Raw genomic sequence first — 23,559 nt, forward strand, 5'->3', positions numbered from 1 at the left:
TTGGAGACCCAGAAGAAATTCTGGGTTCCTAGCTTTGGGTTGGCTCAACTCTGGCCATTGCAGCCACTTGGGCACTGAACTAATGGATGGAAGATCTTTCTTTGTCTCTCCTCCTCTCTGCATATCTGCCTTTCCAATAAAAATTAAATAGTAATAAATTTTGAAAAGTTTATAAAAAAACATTGCATCATGGACGGTCATTCTGTGCCCCCCACTGGGAGGGCACCTGCTGGCGGCTGCAGTGCTCTCCCAGGATGGTGATCACAGCTGAGCCCCCTGGCAGCAGCGCCAGGAGTGCAGCATAAGCCGTGCCAGTGCGGGCTGCACAGCAGGTGCACAGCCACCACGGTGACCCTGGCAAGCCTCGGCAGGACCCAGGTTCAGGCGGCAGGTGCATTTCTACACAGAAGCAGCCTGGGTCCACCTGCGAGGGGCAGGAGGGCTCACGGGTCACAGGGAGAATCTCAGCTTGCCACGTCTCATGTTTATTGCAGGAGAGGCTTTATGCAGACACACTGGTGGCGGCCCACTCCTCTGGCCGCTGATGCTCTGCGCCCCTGGCCTTCTGCGTGGCTGTCCCCTGCCCTGGGTCTGTTCTGCTCCGTGGAGCCCCGCTCTGAAGGCCCCGGTGTGGGCTCACTGCCGTTGGAAGTGGACGAAGAAGGTCCGGATCTCCTTGGGGTAGATGGTGACCAGGGGGCCTTCTGATGACCTCACGAGGTAGGCGGGGCGGTCTGTGGAACACGGGGCAGAGGCGTCTGTCCACCATGACCCCTCAGCCTGGGCTTTGTCCCAGGATGTCACCTCCCACAGGACCGGCCCTTAGCGCCCCCTTCTGTCAGGGCTGCTGCTACTGTCCCAAGGCCCAGCCTGCCTGGAGGGTCAGAAACAGGGCGCCCTGGCCCCACGAGCCCCATGGGAGCTTCCTAATGGAGACTGGGATGGGTTGCCCTTCCTCCCCGGGAGCTCTGGAAGCCACAGCCTTTGGGAAGGACATCTGCTCATCCAGCCACCATAACCCACCCTTCCTTCCTCCCTCTACCCATCCATCATCCAGCCTCCGTCTGCCACCTGTGCCATCCATCCCCCAGCACACTGACTGGGCAGCCACCACGTGCCCTGTGTACCTTGTACAAGGCGGAAGGAACCTGGACCAAGAAGACACTTGGGGCCTGGAGAGGACTGGAGGCACCCGTCCCAGCTGGGGTTTCAGAGGGAAGCAGGGGCAGGCGCCAGGCAAATGGGCAGGGAGGAGTCCCTGTGCTTGGGGCACGGTGGCTGCCGCCAGCACTGGACACATGATATGCAGTGTGGATGCACACACACTGCTCACTGACACGCCCGTGTGCAGCCCTGCAGGTGCACACCCACCCGAGGCGGATGCAGCCTGGCTAGGACCAGGGTCGGGGGAGGGGCTGAGGCAGGGGTTTGCAAACCTTGGCGGCAGCCAGCCTCTGTCCTCCAGCTCCAGCGATGAAGTGTGTGCGCATCCCATGTCCCCGTGAGAGAGCGCTCCTCCACGGCCACCAGGGACCCCAGTCCCCGCAGCACGGCCTGCATGGATAGGAGCCCGGGTAGGGCTGGGCTACATGCTGCCCCATGTCTGAGCAAGGGGCCATGGCACTGGCTGTGAGTCCTTAGGGACCCAGGGCCTGTTTTGCACCTGGCCCACCTGCTGCTCTGCATGCTTAAGGCAGGCCTGTGAGGACAGACATGGTGGCCCATTTCCCAGATGAGAAGGCTGTGGCTGGGCAGGCAGGTGGGCACTGAGAGAGAAGCCACTGAGTGCTGCCTGCTCCACCGGGACCCCTTTCCTGCAGCGGGCACTGTGGCCAGGGTGAGGTGGTCCCAGCTGCTCTAGCCCCCAGCAGCCACAGGCGGCTGTGGCCGTGCAGAGGGCATGGGTGGTGCCTAGGGAGGTCTTATGTGCTGCCAGCTTGCTTCCCCCCACTCCCCTTGGCTCCAAGGCCGTCCCGGGGAGAGATCCTGGTTCATCCTGGATGGTTCTGAGTCACCCTAGAAGGTGTGACAGGCAGGACAGCCCACTTTGTTCTCAGTCTTGACTTTTCCAGAACAATCGTGAAAGCATATAAATCCATACAACCCAAAATCCATGTGTGATCTAGCCCTCAGGGTCCCGGGTTTCTACACCTCGAGTGGGGAGGGTATGCCGGGGGAGCTCAGCCGGGTCTGGGGGCAGGACTTGTGTGGCCAGGGATGGCCTTTACCTCCAGGTTCACGGTCACTGGCTGCGACAGGACTGGGTCCTCTCCGACCTCATACAGGTGGTGGAGCCGCAGCAGGACGCGGCCAAGGTCAGCCTGGGTCTCGCCGGGATGCCCTTGGAGAATGTAAAGGAGGTGGTGAGGACCCCTGCCAGCCAGCCCTGACACCCAGCACCTCCTGCACTCCAGTCCCTCAACACTGAGGCTGACCGTGGCTCGGCCCCCTCTGAGCGCTGATTACTCTGACGGGGTGGGAGGGGTCTGGTCACAGGAGGGGAGCGCCCCCAGACAGACTGATGTCCCTTCCCCCCCTCCAGGTGCTGGACTGAAGGATCGCACAGGCACCAGCTTCCCCCTGCTTCCTGCTGTGCTGGGAGCAGCACAAGACAAGACTGAACTCCAGCTGTGGGGGCCCTGCTGGACACGCTGCACCTGTCCCCAGCTGTGCCCACCCTCTGGAGCCTTCTCCCACCTAGGGATGGATGTTGTCACACAACGGCCCCTGCAGGGGCCAGGAGGGAACTGCAGCAGAGGGCAGCTGACTGCGCTGTCTCCTGACCTACCCTGGTCAAGTAAGGCTCAGAGCAAAGCACAGAGTGGCCACAGCTCAGCAGCCCACCCACGTGCAGCCCTGCAGACCCACCCGAGGCCTCTCGGATGCTGCGGTGGAGAGCAGAGACAGCAGGAAGGCACTCCTTGAGCCCCACAGGCACGAGGGGCGGGTGACTCAGGGGATGGGCCTGGGGAGGGCCCATCCTTGGCAAAGGGGTTCCCAGGACCTGCTCTAGTGGACTCCCCCCACCCCTGCTGTCTTGCCTTTGCCCTGGCTCAGACCTGGGGGCTGACACTCCTTCCTCTCCTCCTGGGCCTTACTAAGCACTTTTCAGATGTGCCCGGGACCAGAGGGTTACCAAAGGCCCTGCCCTGGAGCTGCCACAGCACAGAGTCGGGAAAGAGGGAGACGAGATGCAGCTGCAGCCTTAGCTCAGCAAGGTGCCGCCTGCTCCAGGAAGCCCTCCCTGATGCCTTGTGGGACCACTGTGTGCACTGACTGGAGCCAGCTCAGTCAGACCGAGCCCTTTGCCTACCCTAAACTCTGCTCATTACTTAGCACTTGGCCCAAGGGTGCTAGATGAAAGAATGGATGGAAACTCCAGATGGCCAGGCTAGGCAGGACATAGACAGCGGTCTGGACTTGGCTGGATGGCAGGGGAGTGGGGGATGGTGTGAACGAGGGACCCACTTACAGAGGGCTGTGGGCTGGCTGGGGTCCCAGGGTCCATGCCCATCTTGACCCTGGTCACTCAGCCCCCCTCTCTGTGGGACACAGCCTTTGTGACTGCCCCTGGACCTCCTGGTGACTCTGAGGACAGCTCCCCTTGTCTGGTGATGGTCCCCAGTCTGGGAGGGGTGGTGTGACCTGACCTAACCTGAGTCAAGGCTGTGCAGGTGCTCGCTGTGGTTGGAGCTGTACGTCCAGCCGGGGATGCTCAGCGTTTGCAGGTGCAGGTTCAGGGGCAACGTCACAGGTTCTTGCTGCCGGGGTCCTGGGGTCACTGGGTCGGTGCCTGGAGACAGACAGGGGCAAGGAGAGGGTCTGCAGGCCAAACGCTGACATCAGAGCTCCCTGTGTAATTTCTGTGACAGGCTGAGGCACCTGCTGGCCCCAGTGCTCAGCTTCCGGTTCCTTGCCCTTGTCATCACGTCCTCCTGGTTTGGCATCTGTCAGCCCTCAGCTCAGACACCACCCCAACCTCCTACTCCTAGCTTTGCATCTGTAGCTGGGGTGGCCATCCTCCCACACCGACTGGTCCAGAGCCAGGCCATCTCACCCCAGCAGGACCAATCAGAATCCTTCCCTGGGACCTCTGTGCTTGAAGTCTGAGTCTGGGTTTGAGTTGCTTATGAGTGGCAGATGGGGCCCTCCCGTAAAGGTGGCCCCAGAGTCAGTACAACTGTGTCTGTTAAAGCCAGGTGGGGACAGCAACATGGGCTTGAGTGGGCTCTGCTGGCAGCTGGGCCAGCTCACACTGGGCTTCCCTCAGCAGCAGGGTGGGCTCTGCTGGTGACTGGGCCAGCTCACACTGGGCTTCCCTCAGCAGCAGGGTGGGCTCTGCTGGTGACTGGGCCAGCTCACACTGGGCTTCCCTCAGCAGCAGGGTGGGCTCTGCTGGTAGCTGGGCCAGCTCACACTGGGCTTCCCTCAGCAGCAGGGTGGGCTCTGCTGGTGACTGGGCCAGCTCACACTGGGCTTCCCTCAGCAGCAGGGTGGGCTCTGCTGGTGACTGGGCCAGCTCACACTGGGCTTCCCTCAGCAGCAGGGTGGGCTCTGCTGGTGACTGGGCCAGCTCACACTGGGCTTCCCTCAGCAGCAGGGTGGGCTCTGCTGGTGACTGGGCCAGCTCACACTGGGCTTCCCTCAGCAGCAGGAGGAGGCCGGGGCTGCTATTGGTCACAGGGCTGCCTCACTCCTGGCAATGTGATGAAGGGACTGTGGCCGAGCACAGGGCATACAAGACATACTCACTAGGGAAAGCGGGAGAATGGGAACAGGAGGTGGCCTGGGCAGGCAGGGCAAGAGTGTCCCAGAACACAGCCATAACCATGAGAGCTGCCCAGCCTCAAGCTATCCCGTGGGCGTCCAGGCTCTAAGCTGCTGCCCCTTCAGAAGTTTACAACTTCCAAGCATAGGTCCTGACCTGATCCCTTTCCAAACCCACCACGCCCCGGGGCCCCACCCCGAGTCCTGGCTTCCCCACCTGGGGGCTGCCTGGGATGCAGTCACAGCACATTGCAGCACACATGACAGAAGCCAGCACGCCCCGGGGCCCCACCCCGAGTCCTGGCTTCCCCACCTGGAGGCTGCCTGGGACGCAGTCACAGCACATTGCAGCACTCATGACAGAAGCCAGCACGCCCCGGGGCCCCACCCCGAGTCCTGGCTTCCCCACCTGGGGGCTGCCTGGGACGCAGTCACAGCACATTGCAGCACTCATGACAGAAGCCCGCACGCCCGTGCCCTGGCAGCATCCTGACTCTCCAACTCAAGCACAGAAAATCTTCAGGCACTTGCTCATCAGAATCTTACAAGTGAGCACAAATGGGAGAGTTTAGGGGCTAATGACGGGGGTGGCATCGTGGTGCTTGCAATGGCAGCATGCTGGTACTGAGGCTGGTTCCAGGCAGCACTGTTTCCCATGCAGCTCCCTGCTGCTGGCCAGGGAAGCAGCTTGGACCCCTGCACCTGCATGGGAAGCCTGATGGGGCTCTAGGCTTTGGCGTCTGCTAGGCCCACCCCTAGCTGCTGCAGCCATGTGGGGGGTGAACCGGTAGATGGAAGATCCTTCTCTATGTTTGAAACTCTGCCTTTCAAATAAAGTAGATAAACCTTTAAAAAATACATTTAACTGCTGGGCTTTGAGCCTGGGGTAATATGGTGACGTGGCAGGAGGGGACAGAGGGGTGAGGAGAGTGGCAGCTTTGACCTCAGTGTCCGCTTGACCTCAACAGTGTCCACCCCTTTCTGATGTCTGCAGCCCCCAGAGTGCCCGGCTCGCCCGGGGCAGAGGTGACACGTACTGTGGGAGGGGCTGCCTGTGCCAGCCAGCTCTCTCAGCAGCACCACGGGCCTGTGCTGCAGGGCCAGGCTGCTCTGTGGCCGCAGGCCGGTAGTCGCCGACCTGGGTCCCAGCAGAAGCCACAGCACTGGGTGCACAACCGACGTGTCATTCAGTGTGAGGTTGTAGCCCAGGTCCCAGGCCAAGTTGTTCCACAGCCGCCGATGGAGCATGACCTGCGGGAAGAGATCCCGCCTCACATCTGGCCAGGCAGTCACCAGGGGGCGGGGTAGGCCAGACCTCGTAACCGTACCTCCACCTGCCCGTCACCTGGACTGGAGACACCGTGTGCCCGCTCCGCCAGCAGCACCAGCCTGCTCCTGGTGTCCTGGATGAAAGCTGACTGAACCATGGGGTAGTAATTCTGCAGAGACAAGTGGCCCATGTGGCAGCTGGGCGAGGCGTAAGGGGGCCAGCCCAGCCAGATTGCCACCCCACGTGCACAGGGGCACTGCCAGGATCCAGGCCCCACACTGAGACACACCAGCCCAGGTGGGCAGACCCCTCCCCACCAGAGTGCAAGGGTGCGACTGGTGGGCATACCCGGGCGATGGCGTTGGGCACATGGACGTGGGGTGGCCTCCGCTGCAGCTGGTAGCCGTTGTTGTCCGAGTAGAGCACTTGCTGGCTGTCCAGGTCAGTGCTGGTCCTCAGTACCACCTCACGGTTCAGCTCCAGGGGTCCTACACGGTACTCCTGCTCTACCCGCCGGCACAGCAGCTCGCCGGCCCCGCCTGGAGGCACGTGGGCAAGCCGCGAGTGGATCACGTACGTGGGTTCCCGGTCAGAGGCGTTCCTGCACAAGAAGGGGGCATCTGTAGAGATGGTGCTGGATCCTTCTCGATGCTACTTGCTCATCGCAGGCAGGGAGCATGCTCGGGGCTGAGCTGCACAACAAGCAGAGCCTGGTTGCCTGATACCATGAAGTGGCCATGCTGGGCCCTGTGGCCCACACCTGCACTGCTGGCAGGTGGAGAACGCCAGGGTCTCCAGCAGACAGGCAGCCCCTCTCACTCGAGGGACACCTGCCACGCGCCAGGTTGCGGGGGAGGGAGGCACCTGTAGAAGTACTGTCGGATCTCGGTCACGAGCTTGCCCGCCACCAGCTCCAGTTCCACGGCTTCCCACGCGGGCATGGCGCTCTGGTTGGGTGCGAACATGTAGTTGTCGGACACGGGGCCCTTCCCCACGTCCCCATTGACGTGGTACTCCAGCAGGTCCTGCACCAGACGCACTGTCCGGTTACCATGGCTGCCACAGTGAGACAGAGAACACGTGATGTTCCACGCATACTGCTCCGGGGGCCCGTGCCAGGCACACGAGCCCCTGCCTGGGCGCTGGCTGCGAGCCCGGCGGGAGGGGCAACGCTCTCCACACAGCCTGGGGAGGAGCAGGGGGACACGCCTGGGGCCAAGTACAAACCCAGCCCTTCGGACCCCACCCAGGGCGACAGCACTGCTGAGCAAAGAGTGCCACTACGCAGGCGTGACCACACTGCCCCAGGCCAGTTCTGGAGGGAAAACCAGGAAAAGTGGGTTTGTGCTGTGTTGCAGCGCATTAAGCTGCTGTGAAGCTGGCATGCCATGTGGGTACAGGTCTGAGTCCCCACAGCTTCATTCCTGATCCCCATTGCTGGATGGGCAGGCAGGCGGACGAGGGCTGACTGTGTGGGACGTGCTGAGAGGCTGCTCTCTGCAGTTGGCCAGGGTGAGCACTGCCAAGGAGAGATCTGTCTGCTTGTGGAGGGCAGGTGGTGCGGGCGGCACGCCGTGCCTCACCTCTCCCGAACACTGTGCAGCAGGCCGGTGTCCGTGTCCAGCAGCACGGTGTAGCACTCATTCCCTACAGGGACCAGGCGCCCACGGCTGCCCCAGCCCCTCCGCCTGCGGCCAAACCGGCGGGTGACAGCAAGGCGCGTGGTCGCCTGGGCCTCTGGGACAGGCCTGAGATGGTAGTCCCGGCGACTGAGGCCGGGGACCGTGGTCAAGATGAGCAGGTCATAGGCGGACAGGACCTTGGTCGAGTTCTGGACCTGTGGGGGCCGGTGAGGTGGGAGGACCTAAGTTTCTCGGCAACCCAGCCACACATCCCCCACTCCCCAGGAAGGGGTGCTCACTGCTGCTGCGGCACTGGCATGGGTCAGCCCAGGGGAACCCTCCAGCGACCAGCAGGTGGCTATTGGGTGCCCAGGCTTGTCTCCCAGCTCCTTCAATCTTCAGCCCTTCTGTGCTGGAGACCCCGCCCTGCTGATGCCTCCACCTGGACGTCCCCGAGCCCTGCGCCCTCTGGAATCCCCCACAAGGCCCCTGGCCCCACGGCCACACTGCCCCAGGTCCCCCTGCTCAGATGCCTCAGAGCCTCCTGTGGTCCCTTCCCACGTGGCTAGAGCCACCTCTGACACCTCCCCACACCCACCCCTGTCCCCCTCTACCTGGTCAGGCCCGCTCCTCCCTCCCACACCGCTGGCTCCAGCCTTGAGCCGACCTTGCAATCCCACCGTCCCCCAAGGCCACCTCAGGTTAGCCACCCTGGTCTCGGCCTGGCCCATGGACATTGACCTGGACAGGGAGGCAGCTGGCTGGCTATGTTCCTGGGTACACCCCTCTACCCCCATCCAAGGGGTACTTCCCATCCGCCCCTGTGGGCCTGTCCCCTGCCCACCATCTGTAGAGGCTTTTTTGGTAATCTGTGCTTTCCACACACCTTCTGAGCAGCAGACAGTGTCGGCGAATGGCGGGAGTTCCCTGTATACCCTGGCAGGCTGGGGAGTCAGTACCTGTGCCGGCACCGGGTGGCCCCACTCGTCTGTGACGCTGACTCCGGGAAAGCTGATCGTCAGGGTGACGATGGTGGTGACTGTCCAGGCCAGCGGGTTGTACACTGAAGCAGTGTGTCCTGCAGGCCCTGTGCCCCACACACAGAGTGGGCTCACTGGGGCAGGCCCCGACAAGGGGCCAGTGGGGCGGCTCTCACAGAGATGCTATGAGGCACTAAGTCAGCTGCCACATGAGTACTGCAGCTTAGTCAGCACTCACAAGGCTGGTTACTCCTTGCTTGAACGCTGACACTAACCCTTATGGAAGCTGCTTGCCCCAGCTCATGGCCAAGACAGATTAAACAGCCCAGCTCATGCAGTTCGCACTCCCTCCCACACAGGGCCTGTGGCGTCCCCACCTGAGCTGGCCACTGGGGGCCGGAGCTGGTCCAAGATGATGGAGGCCATGAGCTTGTGCACGCCCCGCATGCCGGCAGTCAGGTGCTCCATGTACATGTCCTTCACCGCTGGGGACTCGGTGCCAGTGATGGCATCATGGTGCTGCACCTGCAGCAACCCCCAGGGCAAGGAAGAAGGGGCTCAGGACCCGACTGTGAGGCACCCACAGTGCGCCCGATGCTAGGGAAGGAGGCGGCATGGGAGAGGCGCTCCTCATCTCGCAGCACAGCAAAGCCGGGAGCTGCTGATGGGTCTGGGGGAATCCCACCCCGTCCTCTGGGCAGAAAACACGCGGTCTTTCCATGACCACTCTGGGCTGTGTGAGCAGCAGGTGTGTTCCAGCATGCAATAACCAGCACACCCCTAGCAGGGGGCCCCTGGTCCCACAGGAAAGGCTGTGAGCCCCGTATGTCATGTCCCAGCCATGAGCCAGGACAGGCCTGCTTTGTCTCGCCTTTCCCTCTATACAATTTGCGATTGCAGGTTCGGAAAGGACTTGCCGGGTGGCAGCCGCTGTAACAGGCAGGTGACATGAATGATGCTACCTGGCCAACCTGCCACCTTCTTGGGCCATCACGGTCATCATCATCGGATGGGGAGGCGAGGGGGACACCGAGGGGGCAGTCCTGCGCCTGGGATCGCACGGCCAAGCATGGACATGGGAACTGAGGTCTGGCCCTACGTCGTCTGTTCCCGGGGGGGAAGCTAGTGAGAAGCTGCAGCTGGAGGCTGCACGGCCTGGACCCTGCCTGTGACCACAGGGAACCTTGGGAGTCACCTCTGGCTGGGAGGACTTGCTGGGGCCGTGGGAGGACAAGGAGCGGTCACCTCTGAGACAGCCCAGCGGAGCTGCCGGAGCTGCTGCAGGGCCCAGGCCGGGTCCAGGGTGCCGGTGGGGGCCGGCCACATGGCGCGCGTGAACATGGACTCGCCGGCGGAGAGCAGGGCACTGGCCTGCCGTGCCAGCCCCTTGAGCGCACTGCGTGATGTGTAGAAGCCCGTCCAGGCCTGAAACTGTTCTGTGTGACAACAGACACGGTGAGCCCCTCCCTCCCCCTACTGGCAGGTTTGGGGAGACCCCGCCCAAGTCCTCCATCCTGGGCAGAAAACACGCTTCCTTTCCAAGACCACTCTGGGAAGGCCAAGCCTGCAGGGGCTTGCCAAGGGTGCAGGCTGCATGGGCGGTGGTCACGGGGCTCCCAGCCAGCGCAGGGCTGTCCAGGGAGCCCCATCAGGGCTGGGGCCTGTGCCAGGCTGCGTGCTGGAGAGCCATGGTCAGACACAAGCTCAGGATGGGGCTGGAGGACAAGGATGGCCATGGAGGGAAGAGCAGGAGGTGGCCAGTACCTAGCTGGACAAGCCCCCAGGCCAGGGTCCCTCCAGCAGCACCCCAAGGTTGGGGGGATGAGCTGGGGCCCCAGGAAAGAGGGGGCAGCAGGAAAGGGCAGTGGTCTCCCAAGCACCCACTTCACCTACGACACAAATGGGGCTCAGGTGTCACTGTGGGCCTGAAGCCACTGCAGTGCAGGGAGGAGAAGTGACCCAGATCCAAGTGTGCATGCAAATCATGGTCTGTTGCTGTGGGGGTGTTGGAGGGGGTGGGAGGGCAGCTGCCCCGGGCCCAAGGGGAGGCTGGCAGTTTTTGCCTCTGCCCAGCCTCAGCTCCCTCAAGGTTCTCACAGGCCAGCGATGCCATGTCCTTCCACCTGCCCCTTATGGGTGACCTAGCACCTCCTGCTGCAAAACCCCAGACCCTCCTCCTCCTCTTCCAGGAGGGTGGCTTGACGCTGTTCAGCTACAGGCAGATCAGCCCATCTCTTCCCTTTTCTCCCTGAGCACTGGACATGGGGTGGAGCAGGACGAGGAGTAGGGATGGCAGCCCTGGGTGGGCAGAAGGTCCGTGCCCTCCCCGGCACAGAAGTGCCAGCCCAGCGTGGAGTCTCGTACCTGAGGAGTAGGGTAGGAAGTCGTGGTGGTCACGGACAGCCCAGGTGACGTTGAGGGCGTGCAGGGCCCGGAAGTAGTCAGCCAGCGTGGCGTACTGCGCCGTGACCCCCAGCTCAGCGGTGTGGTTGTTGATGTGTGCCAGCAGGGGGTCCATGTTGGCAAACTGCACCGAGGCGTTGAAGAACTGCTTGTCGCACCCCTGCGGGCCGGATGGGAGCGGGGTCCTGTGCCTCTGCCCGTAAAGCCCCACGGTGTTCACACCGTGATGGCCAACGAGCGGTAAAGCGGAGGGGGCATGGCTGGCACCCAGCAGGTGTCTCTGAAAGGCTGCCCTGCATTAGTGCTCAGCACCAACTGTGTACAACAGTCACGGCCACGTGCAGTGGGTTTGGGCACTGACCCCACGCCTTCCTCCCCCATTCCTGAGGAGCTCTGCGGCCTCAGCCCAATGCCGTGACCCTCTGGGCCTCAGCCCCCTCAGTTACAAAATGAGGCATCAGTCAGACTGCCTCCCTGGCATGGCAGGGCCAGGTAGCTGGATGGAGCCTGGCATACAGCTGGTGCCTACTAAAGGGTAGTGATGAGAGTGACAGCTTTGGCCTATTTCACAGACCAGCAAATCAAACTCAGAGGCGCTAAGGGACAGTGAAGACCGAGGGGTGGGGACAGATGGGGCTCATGTGTTGTGATGGCAGGAGAGGGTGCTGGCTGGAAGCTGGAGGCCAGCAGAGCTAAGAGGGGCCGGGGGGATGCAGGGCAGGCTGGAGCTCCGAGAAAGGATAGACACTGGCCAGTGTGGTCCTCGGCACTGGGCTGGGACAAGTTGGAATAGTGGGGCCTGGCATCCTGCCTTACCCAGGGCCAGAGGATGAGGGGTGTCCGGAACCAGGCGGCTCTCTGCTTCACGTTGGCCACTAGGGCCTCAGCATACAGCTGGATGTTGGCCGGGGTGACGGGCTCGCTCATGTTGGGATACACCCCGTCCTGAGGTGGCTCTGGGAAGACGGCCACACCATTCCAGTAGAACCCTGACCTGCAGGAGGGAGACCCAGAATTCAGAGGATAGTTGGGGCTAGAACCCAGGCACCCCGTGCACTTGCTGGGCCCCAGCTGCCACAGGGAGCTCACGGCTGCTGCTCCCCCTACTCCCAGGGCAACCTACCCTCTCAGAGCTGGGATCTCAGCGTCCCCAGAGGCCTGGGGCTGGGGTGAGACAGTCCTCTTGTTGGTACAAAACTGAAGGGGAGGTTCCCAGCACAGTGGCCTAGTGACTAAAACCCTTGCCTTGCATGCACTGGGATCCCATATAGCTACTGGTTCTTGTCTGTCCCAACAGCCCTGCTTCCCATCCAGCTCCCTGCCTGGGGCCTGGGAAGGCAGTCCAGAACAGCCCAGAGCCTTGGGACCTTGCCCCCACGTGGGAGACCTAGAGGAAGCTCTTGGCTCCTAGCTTCGGATCAGCTCCATTCTGCCGTTGCAGCCATTTGGGAGTGAATCAGTGGATGGAGGATCTTCCTCTCTGTCTCTCCTTCTCAGTATAGCTGACTTTCCAATAAAATTAATTAAATTAATTTAAACAAACTGAAGGGGCGGTCTTACATTTAAATTGTCTAGGAAAAATCATTTTAGTGTAACATTTTCCTTATTTTACCCCGATTTAATATCATCTATTTGATATGTAGAGTGATAGAGAGCGCATGAGTGAGTCTGTCCATGTACCGACTACTCCTCAAGCGCCCCTACCGGTCAGGCCCGGGCCAGCCGAAAGCTAGAAGCCCGAAACTGCACGCAGGTCCCCACGTGGGTGGCAGGGCCCCAAGCACTCGAGCCGCCCACCGCTGCCTCCCCGGTGCGTCAGCAGGAAGTGACGCTGCAAAGGGAGCAAGCATCCCAAGCGGGAGAATTAGCCCGCTGCCCAGCGCCCGTCCCTGGCACAACACCTTCAAAACCACGTTCCTTCCTGCCACCCTCGGGAGACTCAGATGGGGTTCCTGACCCCAGGGCTGTCTGCTGCTACCGGGTGGACACTTCAGAGCCAACGGGCTGCATCTGTCACGGGACCAGTTCTCCTTGATGGTCGTGGGACGCTGGGTGGGTCACTGCTGATTCTCCTGGGAAATACGCTTCGGAGAGTCCCAGCAGTGACTGCTCTCACAGCCTGCTGTGGCCCACCTGCAGACCCTGGCACTCCCGCCCCCACTGTGAGCCACACCGCAGCGTTACTAGGGGTGGGGAAGAGATGTTAGGGGTCTGCCCCCCAAACCCACTGAGAGTTCCTTGCTCCACTCCCGGCTGCACCAGCGGGGCACTCCCCCTGCCTCTGCCAGCTCAACCCAAGGGGCTTCACCTCCCTGCACAGGGCCCACGGCACCTTGTGTTGGAGCTGGACACTGTGCCCTGCAGTTGCCACACAGCTCACCCTGTGAGCTCATCGGGGCTGATTGTGTGACGCGGTGTTCAGCCCCGGGGACCATGAGCGCTGCCACCTGGTAATGCTAGGGGCAGGGACCCCCTGCTCACCAGCCCCATGAACAGGAGGTGGCAGGAAGTGACCCCACAACCATGAGGAGCAGCGGTCCTGTCCAGTATCTCCTTCCCAGCCTTTCCTCCTCCCACGCCCCAGCCTGTTTCCTCAGGATCCTGGACAGCGGACAGACCCTCGGATCAAGGCCCTTGGCAAACACAGCCAGGCATGGGTCAGGTGACACCGGTGGGCAGAGGCAGGGCAGGTGTCCCTGTGCCGGCCAGTAGGGGTGACGGGGACCCAGGGTGGGGGCACCTCACAGCTCCAGGGGGTGGGCTACAACTCCCCCTTCACCCCGGCAGGGCTCAGCTGTCTTGTGGGGGTTGGGGGTCAGGCTCAGGCCCAGGGCCGGCAGGGATGGGCAGGGTCAGGCTATGGGGCTCGGGGAGAGCTGACCAAGTCGCTCATCCTTAGTCATCGTGCTTGAGTCCCACAGGGCTGGCACCAACTCCTGCATCCCCCCAGGTGCCTGCTGAGGTCCTGGCCGCTTAGCCTCTGTGAGCCTCAGCTTCATTTGTGCAAGGGGCGCGGAACACGTGGGCAGAAGCCGCTGGGCCCAGGTCCCCGGTCCCTGGGGGAGGGCGGGGCAGCTGCCCTGGGACACGCACCTGTTGGAGAAGGGGATGTGGGAGGGGGTGCAGTAGCTGTACTGGTCCATGACGTGCGTGAAGATCTGCTGCTGCTCCCGCAGCGACGGGGACCCCCGCCACACGAACTGCAAGCCCTGCGGGTTCCGGGGGACAGAGTGAGCTCCCAGGGTCAGGGCCCAGCCCTGCCAGGGATGCTCCACCTCACTCACTCAGCCGTCCAGCACAAGCTGCCACAGAGGCTTCCTCCTGACCCTCCCCACACCACATGCCTACTGTCTGCTCCAAGGAGGCGAAGGGTGTCTACCCCTGGGCACCAGTTCCAAGGCAGCACCTACTGTTTACAGCTGCTCTGCTACCAGCAGCCAGCAGGCCTGGAGGGTCCCTGGGGAGGCCCAGGCCTCAGGCCATGCCCAGCCTAGCTGCAGGGCCCAAAGGAGGCAACCTGTAGCTCTGGGAGAAGCAAGTCAAGTAGGGGAGACAGGGACGCCAGCACAGCAAACAGCAGGTAGAAAGGCAGGGCTGGGCCAATCTAGTAGTCTGTGTAGCTGCCCAGGGCTCGGATGTGTGTCTGTGGCTTCGTAGAGGGCCAGGGCAGGCTGAGGGCGGCGGCAGGTGCAGTGCACCACCCACCTGGGCTTCCTGCATGGCGTCCTTCAGGTCGTGGTCAATCCACCCACCTGGGCCTCCTGCATGGCGTCCTTCAGGTCATAGTCAATCCGAGAGATGACATGCGCATTGAAGCCCGCCAGGGCAAAGAGAGTGGGGGTTGTAGCAGAGGCGCCAAACGGATCGACGTGCCAGGAGAACTGGGGCCGGATGCCAAATGTCTCATACAGAAACCCGTGTCCTTCTGTAAAACAATGGGTCTTGCTGGTGGGTAGCAAGCTGGGTCTGGTCCCGCGACCCCACTCACTTGGGTGCCCCGGTCCCTGTCCTCTTGGTGGCTGCAGTGCTGGCCACCAGGCCAAGTAGGGGTGGGTGGTGTAGAGGAGGGTTTTATCAACTAACTGCCTGCCTGCCTGCCTTCCTTAGGATTTATCTATTTTTACTGAAAGGCAGATTTACAGAGAGGAGAGACAGAAAGAGTTTCTGTCCACTAGTTCACTTCCCAAGTGGTCACAGCTGATCCGAAGCCAGGAGCCAGGAGCTTTCTTGAGGAATTTTCTTAGAGTTTCCCACGCAGGTGCAGGGTCCCAAGGCTTTTAGCCATCCCCCACTGCTTTCCCAGGCCATGAGCAGGGAGCCGTATGGGAAGTGGAGCAGCTGGGACACAAACTGGAGCCCATGGGATCCCAGTGCATACATGGCAAGATTTAGGCACTAGGCCGCCGTGCCAAGCACCCCCTGCCCCCTTTTCTTTGTAAGAATTCATTTATTTTATTTCAAAGGCAGGGCTATGGAGAGCAGACAGGGAGATTCACTGCTTCACTCCACAAATGACCAGAACAGGCAGAGCTGGGTCAGGCTGAAGCCAGGAGCCAGGAGCGTCCTCCTGGAAGTGGCCTCATCGATGTGGGCACAGGGCCCCAAGCACTTCAGCCACCACCACTACTCTCCCAGGTGCGTTAGCAGGGAGCTGGATCGAAGCGGAGCAGCTGGGAACTGGTGCCCTGATATAATACACTGGCATCACAAGTGGTGGCTTAACTGGCTATGCCATAATGCCAGCCCCTCATCGGTAACTGTCGTTGTATTAAAGCACACAGGACATGCCCTGCACTCTTGCACCCACTTGTAAGGGAAAACGCAGCTCAGCAGTGACAGGTGCATTCAGTGACATGAGGCCTTCACTGCCGCCGTCTCCAGAACTTTCCACCTGCCTGGCCAAAACCCTTCCCGCAGTCCACCGGTTCACCCTGCCACCCCAGCCCCTGGCAACACACTCTGCGTTCCTCTTCTTGTTTGAAGGTTTATGTGTTTATTTGCATCAGCAGCACAGTGCCACAGGGAGGGAGAGACCCGACCACTGGAGCCATCCTGGCAGGGCAGACAGAAGCAGGATGCTGGGCCCGCAGGTAGAGCGGGGCCTGGAGCCCACGTGCTCTGCCACAGGCTGTGGCTCAATTCACTTGTGTTTCAATGCAGGCCGAATCCCCCATCACAATCGCTCGGGTTCAAGGGCCTGCATTATAGGGCAGCAGGTTAAGCTGCCCCTGCATGCCAGCATCCCATATGGGTGCTGCTTCAAGTCCCAGCTGCTCCACTTGGATCCAACTCCCTGCTAATGCTCCTGGGAGAGCGACAGAGGACGGCTCAAGTGCTGTGCCTGGACCCCTGCACCCACGTGGAGGTGCCAGGGAAAAACTTCTGACTTCAGCTTGGCTCAGCCCCACCATTACAACCACTTGGGGAGTGAATAGCAGATGGGAGATCTCTGTCTTCCTCTCTCTGCCCTTTAAATAAATAAATAAACAAATCCTTCGGAGAAAGCGTCAGTCCTGGGGTGAGAGTAAGGCAGTAACAATGTAAAAGCAACTGTCTGTCCCCCAGGAGTCCCGTCCCTGCCAGGGGTCTCCAGGACCCTTCCTGATCCTGAGTGACAAACCCCATGTTCACTGGGGCTTCTGACTGCCACCCGGCAGGTCGGGCCTGTTTGGGAAGTGGACGCACAGGTGTCGAGGCCACTCCTAGCAGGGCTGTATCATGCCCAGTCCTGCTCTGTCCCCTGCAACAAAGCACTTCTGGGCCAGTCCCTGCTTGAACCTGGTTACCATGAGATGGGTCAGTGTTTGGTATGAAGGTTATGTTCATGCTTGCCTCCCCATCGGAGCGCCTGACCTGGAGATGTCCCAGCTTCCTCACTGGAGCACCTAGCTTGGGTCCTGGCTCCCTTGGTCCCCGTCCAGCTCCATGCTGATGCACATGCCAGGAGATGGTGTATGGTGGCCCAAGCACTTCAGTCCCTTCCCACTGTGGGCGTGGAGAAGGACTTACATGGCGCTCTGGGCTCCTGGCTATAGCCGGACACTCTCTTGGCTGCTGTGAGAATTTGGGAAGTGGTGAGAAAAGTGCCCCCACTGTAAGCACGCAGTGGAGGGTTTGTGGTGACGTTGGAGATGGCGGTGATAATGGTAATGCTGGCAGTGGTGACGGTGACGCCGGGGTGAAGGCAGCCATGATCGGCTGAGGGAACCATACACTCCACCACCACCACCACCACCCCTTTGAGGCAGCGCACACCACCACCAAACTCCTCAATAGGAAACTAAGGCAGGGTGCGGCAGGATCCCTGCCCAGGATCACAAGGCTGGGAGGTGCCAGAGCCCAGACGCACCACTCACGCTCTTGCTCCCTGCCCAGACCAGGCATGAGCAGCGAAGCCCCATCTCCACCCCTGGGGTGCACACTTTGGGGCCCAGCCCTGCCGGAGGGGCCGTGGGGACGGGCAGGGCAGTCTAACCTGAGAGCTGCAGGATCTGGTCATCCAGGTGTGTCACTGCCTCATCGTGCATGACCTGGCCCCCGAGGACAAACTCCAGGCGTCCTTCCTGCACGAGCTGGCGGACCTGATGAGGGGCCGAGAGAGAGGCCAGGCTGAGGCTCGCGAGTGGGGCAGGGCTACAGCACCCCACCCTCCACACGTAGAAAGCATACGGCCTGGGACCAGCATCAGGGAGTACTAGCCCAGACCTCCACCTGCAGCACCGGCATCCCATATGGCCGCTGCCTGTGGCCTGGGAAGCAGCAGAGGACGGCCCAGAGCCTTGGGATCCTGCCCCTGCATGGGAGACCTGGAAGAAGCTCCTGGCTCCTGGCTTTGGATCAGTTCAGCTCTGGCTGTTGCAGCCATTTGGAGAGTAAACTAGCAGATGGAAGATCTTCCTCTCCTTTTCTCTGTAAAAAAACCTACCTTTCCAATAAAAATACATAAGTCCTAAAAAAAAAAAAAAGGTTCGTGAGGGCGCGAACGGGTGGGCTGGGCTGCCTTGCCGTCTCCAGGTTGGCCTCTGGGGTTTTGTTCTACAGGCACTAGTTCAGTAAACATTGAACATAAACCTTTGCAGTATGCCAGGGTGCAGCAGTGAACAGAGCAGACAAAACTTCCTGCCTCTAGGCTGCTGTGCCAGGAGGTGCCTGCAGCTCTGCAGGCCTAGGACACGCTGGCCACACCTCTCGGTGGCAGAGCAGGGCAGGGCACAGACCACTGTCAGGTACAGAGGTGGGGGCCATCCAGTCCTGGATTGGCAGGTTTCTGGTCAGATGTACTCAGCTCAGAATCCACCCGCTGTTGGTTATGTGATGTGTGTAACTCTGTTAGTTATTTTTAAAAGTTGGAGTTCTAGTTCATATATTTTTACGATATTATTTCACGCAGCTAATTCCCACCACCTGGTTCTTTACCAAGAGCTGAAAACGCCAGACGCAACAAGGTATCTGGGAGGTTTATTCCAGCAGGGCAGGAACAGGACAGGGTGGTGGAAAGGCAAAGGGGAAGGGAGGAAGGGGTGGCAGGCCAGAAGGAGAAGAGAGAGAGCCACACTGGGGGCCTGTTTGTCACTCAGGTGAGCCTGCAAGGTGTGGGGGCGGGACTGGGAGGGATTGAGGGCAGACCCAGGGGATTGGTGCCTGAGCCTGTCACAGGTGATTGCCTAAGGATGATTGGAAAGTGGGCAGAGCTGGGGATGGGGCTGGGAGACTAGGGGTGGGATTCTCAGGTGAAATGCTGGGTTACATCTGAGTGGTGGATGGCTGGACTGGTGCAAAAGTATATTCCATCAGATTCTACGTAGAGAAGAACAGGTGATGTATAGATAACAGGTCCGTAACTGCCCTGACATTAGGAAAAAGCTTTAGAAACTTACAAATGGGACCTGAAAGTACCCTGATTCCCTCTTAAAGGGGTCACCATGGTCTTTTACCTCAGAGACCAGGAGGGGATCCCATGGCAGGGTGGGATGAGAGAGGTGTGTGGTTCCAGCGAGACCCCCAGAGGCCTCCCAAGTGCTCTTCATTGCAGAAGTGACGGACACTTCGCCAAGGATCATCAGAAAGGACACCCAGGGCCATGTCCCAGCTACCAAGGAGGTCATTGGAGATCTGACTGCCCCTGAAGGCCAAGTACTTCAGGTCAGTCATTTCCCATTGGATCTCCCACATGGGACGGGAAGCAGCCTGGGAACCTGCACAGGCTCAAGGCCATCCACGGACTTCGGTGACACCACGGAACAGCAGCCAAGAGCCCCGGGTGGTTCTCACAGTGGAAGGGAAAACCGTAAGTTTCCGTCCGGACACTGCCTTCTCTGTCCCAGCTAGTTTTGGCTTCTTCCCACTCTCACGGTGACCATCAGGGTCTCTCAGGAGCCCCGAATTAACTTAGGTGACAGACTAATCTAGAAGCTCAGAAAAGAAGACTTTTCTAGGTAAAAGTTAGTCTGTAACTGCTCAGCCTGCATCACCGACCAGGCTCCTGACCTTGCTTGCCGTCTCCCTCTTCGGCTTCCCTGGGCTTCGCTGAGGTAGGATACCCCCACTGCCCTAAGGCAGACTTCCTCACTTGCCAAATTTGGGATTTCTCAGCTCATCTACTTAAGATTCTTGTGTTCTGGGCCCGTCGTGGTGGCGCAGTGGTTAAGGTCCTCGCCTTGCACGCCCGGGATCCCATATGGGCGCCGGTTCTATCCCAGCAGCCCCACTTCCCTTCCAGCTCCCTGCCTGTGGCCCGGGAAAGCAGTCGAGGACGGCCCAAAGCCTTGGGACCCTGCACCCACGTGGGAGACCCGGAAGAGGTTCCTGACTGCCTACCATCCCATCTAACTCCTCACATTTCCAAACAGAGGAACGAACCCCAACTGTTCGTAGGGATAAGGGGACGGCCACCGCTCTGCTTTGAGCTGAAGGGGGTGCTGTTGAGCAACAGCAGCAGTCGGGGGTCGCAGAGGCTCCCGGGAGGTGGACCTCAGCAGGTGTCTGAAGTACTGCCTGGCACTTGGAGGCGTCTCTTTGTTGAAGTCTAGATAACAAAACATAACATAACCTTTCCCAACCTAGTAGGTTGTGAGTTCAGTTAGAAACCCCAGTTGGGATACTTGGGCTTTCAAGCTTAGATATAAAAGAATTGTCAGGTTTCAACCTTTGTCATTAGTTTAAACATTAGTTTGTCATTAGAGTAAACATTAGTTTAAAACGATGGACTAGATTTATATCAGTTTAACTTAACTACTTCAAATCCCAAATTTTGAAACATACCCAATGAATGCAATGGAACATTATGATCCTGAAATTGTAGTGGTCCATTTCTTCTTTACACCTAATCCATGCACCCTTTGCGAGTTCTGAACATGGCTGGAGCTGGGCTCCGGCACAGGGGTGCCCTCCAGCAGGTCTGGGGGACCCCACTTGGCTCCTGGCTCTGCTGACTGCAGCAGGTGGCTCAGCATCTGAGCTGCACATTTGGTCATTGGCACCTGGGGCTGCTGGTGTGGTTTTAGGTGCTGCTGTGTGGCCCTGAGAGTGCAGGCGAGGGACTCGGGCAGAGCCCCATGGGGAGAGCTAATGGGTATGCTAATGGGTGCTTCAGCCTGGTTTGGCTTGGGTCATCATCAGCCGCAGCAGCTGTTGCCTCTGGGGGTGGGGCTGCTTCATCCAGCCGAGTCGAGGGAGCTTTCCCGAGATTTCCCTCAGATTCCTGACCTTGACCCTAACCCAAAGCTTGGACTTGGCAAAAACCCTGAGTCAGGGTGGTCTTTGGGCCAGGTGATGCCTGCCAACAGCTGGGGCTCCGGGTCCCAGTGAGTTCCCATCGCAGGGGGTGGGGGGACCGGGAGGCATTACCTGGAGTTTCTGCTGGTCAGAGGCCACGTGGTCCCACCACAGCCGGAAGAACTCCTGCTCCACAGCGATGAATTTGCGCTGCGGCCCGCGGGTCAACTCCTCTACCACGGTGCTGTAGACGTTGGCTGCATATGCCCGCATGCTCTCCTGGAGGGGGTGGGGCAGCATCAAGTCCCGGGCTGGCAGGAGGGACCCCCCAGTGGAGCAGAAGAACCCCAGCGGGATCCAGCATCTCCGCCCAGGCAGACGCAGGGTGCACCTGCCCGTGGGGCTGGGCTCTGCTGTGGAGGGGCTGCCTGCCTGAGAAGGGCAGGGCTGAAGGAGCAGAGGTGTTCAGGGGGCTGGGGCTGAAGTGGAGAGGGGGGGACTTGAACCGGAGCCCATGTGGAATGCCGGCGCTGCAAGCAGTGGCTGTCCCTGCTGCATTACAACGCCTGCCCCGCTCCTCCTTCTAAGCCCCTTCCCCAGAGCGCCTCAGGAGCAGAAGCCACACTTGGCACCCAACTCTCCCTCCTCATTCCTCCTGCCCTTCTATGAACTGTTTTTGGATTTTTTTCCCCTCCTTCCCAGAAGAGCTGGGGGAAGCCAGCTGTCCACCCCAGGCGGCTCAGAGGTCAGAGCTCTCCCCTTTTTTCTTTCTGCACTTTCATCATTCATGCATTTGTTCACAGAGCACCCCACAGGACAGTGAGGGCCACCGGGGGAAATGCTTAGGGAGGCCCCAGCACATGACTTCCAAGTTAACAGGAAGGAAGCAGTGCCTGAACCCCACATCTGCCCGGGAGGAGGCGACAGGGCGGGTGGGGTCACAGCCAGTGCAAGGATCCTGAGGCTGGGGTGGGGCTCTTGGGGTGCTGGGCTCCAGGGGGTGAGGCATCTCTGCCCCCTTCAGGGCCGTGGAGAACAACTCCGAACGTGAGGGTGACTGCTGGGGCCCCCGCCTTCCTCCCCACCAGACATGCAGGGTGCCCTGTAGCGCAGCTGGCCGGCCACGCCAGGGATCAGACCAGTTCTGGGGGCTCCTCCGACCTAGGAAGTCTGCTGTTGCCACTGGGCAGATGGGCAAAGGGAGGCTTCGGAGCAAAGCCCCCTGCCCGAGGTCCTGCCGAGCTGAGCCTGACCCCAAAGCCTGTCTGTAGGTAGGGGGCCAGCCTCAGGCGCCTGCCAGACTGTCGCCTGTCCACTCCCGTTGGCCCCAGGCCGGACTTGGAAAGGAGGTCACCGCGGTCAGCTCCCTCCCTGGGCATTCCCCCCAGGGTGCGTGCCACCAGACAGAAAGAAACCGAGGGCGCAAACCCGCCTGGGGATACCCTGGGCCCCCACCTCGACCGTGTAGACCCAGCCCACGTCCATGTGGCTGTGGGGCACCACGAAGAGGCGCACGGGGCCAGCGCCCCAGGTGTCCGGCGGCCGCAGCAGCAGCAGCAGCAGCCACAGCAGCGGAGGCTCCATCCGGGCGGCTGCGAGGACGGCGGGACGAGCGCCGGTGGCCGCTGCTTCCGGCACCCGGCGGGCCGGGGCGTGCACCGGCCACTTGCTCCGCCCCTGGCCCCGGCTTCCGGGCCGTCCCCTCCGCCGCCTGCCGGAAGCTCTGTGTGGGCGCGCGTCCCGGCTCCCGGCGGTCTGCCATAGCCTCCCTGGCCCTCTGCCTGGGGGTAGCGAGATCCGATCCCAGCGGGGTAGCGAGGGAGGCTCGTGGCTTTTGTGCTAAGGCATCCTGGTTGGGGAGCATTTGGCTGGTCTGGGCGCCCACAGGGAGCCAGGGGCCTGGAGCAGGGCAGGAGGACTTCCCCAGTGGGACGGCCGGTGGTGGCCGCTGGGGTCATCAGCAGCTCTAACAGTCACGTTACCAGGGACCTGGATAGGAAGTGGAACAGCCAGGACTCTAACCAGCACCCACATTGGATGCCGGCTTAACATGCCACAGAGCCAGCTCCACCATGAATAATTTATAAAATGAGATGTTTTGCTACTATGAAAGAGTGACAGATTTTTCCATGGCCACTACGGCTAGAGCTGGGCTGAGCTGAAGCCAGGACCCTGGAGTTTATTCCAAGTCCCCTGTCAGTGCAGGGCCATCCTCTGCTGCTTGCCCAGGGATCTGGGTTGGACGTGGGACTAGCTAGAGCTCATTTGGGATGCTGACATTACAGTGGCAGCTTAGCTGGCTGTGCCCTGTCTGTTCCCTCCCTGCCTGCCTCTGCTCCCACACTCAGGCCCACGCTCTGGTTCCCACCTGTGGTGTGAGTGGCAGGGCCAGTGCCTGGTAGACGCCTGCTTAATAGTTACATTTTCACAAAGGAGCTGTTGCAGTGAAAACTTAGGGCTGTCCAGTGCATGGCCACTTCAGGCTGCACCTGAGACTGCCCCAGAGAGCTGCAGGTGGAGTTGGACAGCAGAACCTACAGGCAGTGAGGCTGCCGAGTCCTCCTTGGGGTCACCCACCCAGCTGCTCTGCAGTGCCAAGTCCTCGAGGCGGATCCACAGGCAGGGACAGGTCGTGGCAGGCAGTGTCTGTGCCCACAAGCTTCAAGGATCTGGGAGTAGAGGCAGACCAGGGAGAGAGCGAGAGAGCGAGAGAGAGAGAGAAACGTCTCCTGCCATGGTGGGTGACAGGAGGGGACTGCAAGGGACGGGGAGGGACAAGACAAAGGACCAGGGAATGGCCGGG

The 23,559-nt window shown here is 60.8% G+C and overlaps 1 protein-coding gene across 2 annotated transcripts; it reads right to left on the minus strand.

Moving 5' to 3' along the window:
- Nucleotides 1-464: 464 nt before the first annotated feature.
- MAN2B2 (mannosidase alpha class 2B member 2) lies at nucleotides 465-22,364 on the minus strand. Of its 2 annotated transcripts, none has more exons than XM_040965771.1 (19): nucleotides 22,212-22,364; nucleotides 20,889-21,035; nucleotides 17,518-17,623; nucleotides 14,795-14,967; nucleotides 14,136-14,251; nucleotides 11,925-12,036; nucleotides 11,004-11,115; nucleotides 9,885-10,075; nucleotides 9,017-9,164; nucleotides 8,619-8,746; nucleotides 7,621-7,874; nucleotides 6,902-7,093; nucleotides 6,386-6,638; nucleotides 6,096-6,206; nucleotides 5,826-6,018; nucleotides 3,656-3,793; nucleotides 2,229-2,341; nucleotides 1,410-1,554; nucleotides 465-707 (listed from the first exon to the last, which is right to left on the minus strand). In XM_040965771.1, the coding sequence occupies exons 1-19, from the start codon at nucleotides 22,338-22,340 to the stop codon at nucleotides 637-639; spliced, it is 2,832 nt and encodes a 943-aa protein (XP_040821705.1). In that variant the 5' UTR covers nucleotides 22,341-22,364; the 3' UTR covers nucleotides 465-636. The 2 variants fall into 2 exon arrangements, with proteins under 2 accessions (XP_040821705.1, XP_040821703.1); XM_040965769.1 differs by having other exon boundaries at nucleotides 11,004-11,202; nucleotides 11,859-12,036.
- Nucleotides 22,365-23,559: the final 1,195 nt, after the last annotated feature.

The sequence above is a fragment of the Ochotona curzoniae genome, unplaced genomic scaffold (assembly GCF_017591425.1).
Source record: "Ochotona curzoniae isolate NIBS_2020 unplaced genomic scaffold, NIBS_Ocur_1.0 scaffold_4505, whole genome shotgun sequence".
Taxonomy (NCBI): domain Eukaryota; kingdom Metazoa; phylum Chordata; class Mammalia; order Lagomorpha; family Ochotonidae; genus Ochotona; species Ochotona curzoniae.

Coding starts and splice junctions, on each gene's coding strand:
- MAN2B2 (XM_040965769.1), bottom strand. CDS start 22,340: ATGGAGCCTCCGCTGCTGTGGCTGCTGCTGCTGCTGCTGCGGCCGCCG. Junction 11,203..11,858: donor CCCTCATCCTCTGGCCCTGG/GTAAGGCAGGAT, acceptor TCCGGCCCGCAG/GGGTGCGACAAGCAGTTCTT. Junction 6,019..6,095: donor CAGGTGACGGGCAGGTGGAG/GTACGGTTACGA, acceptor CTCTTCCCGCAG/GTCATGCTCCATCGGCGGCT.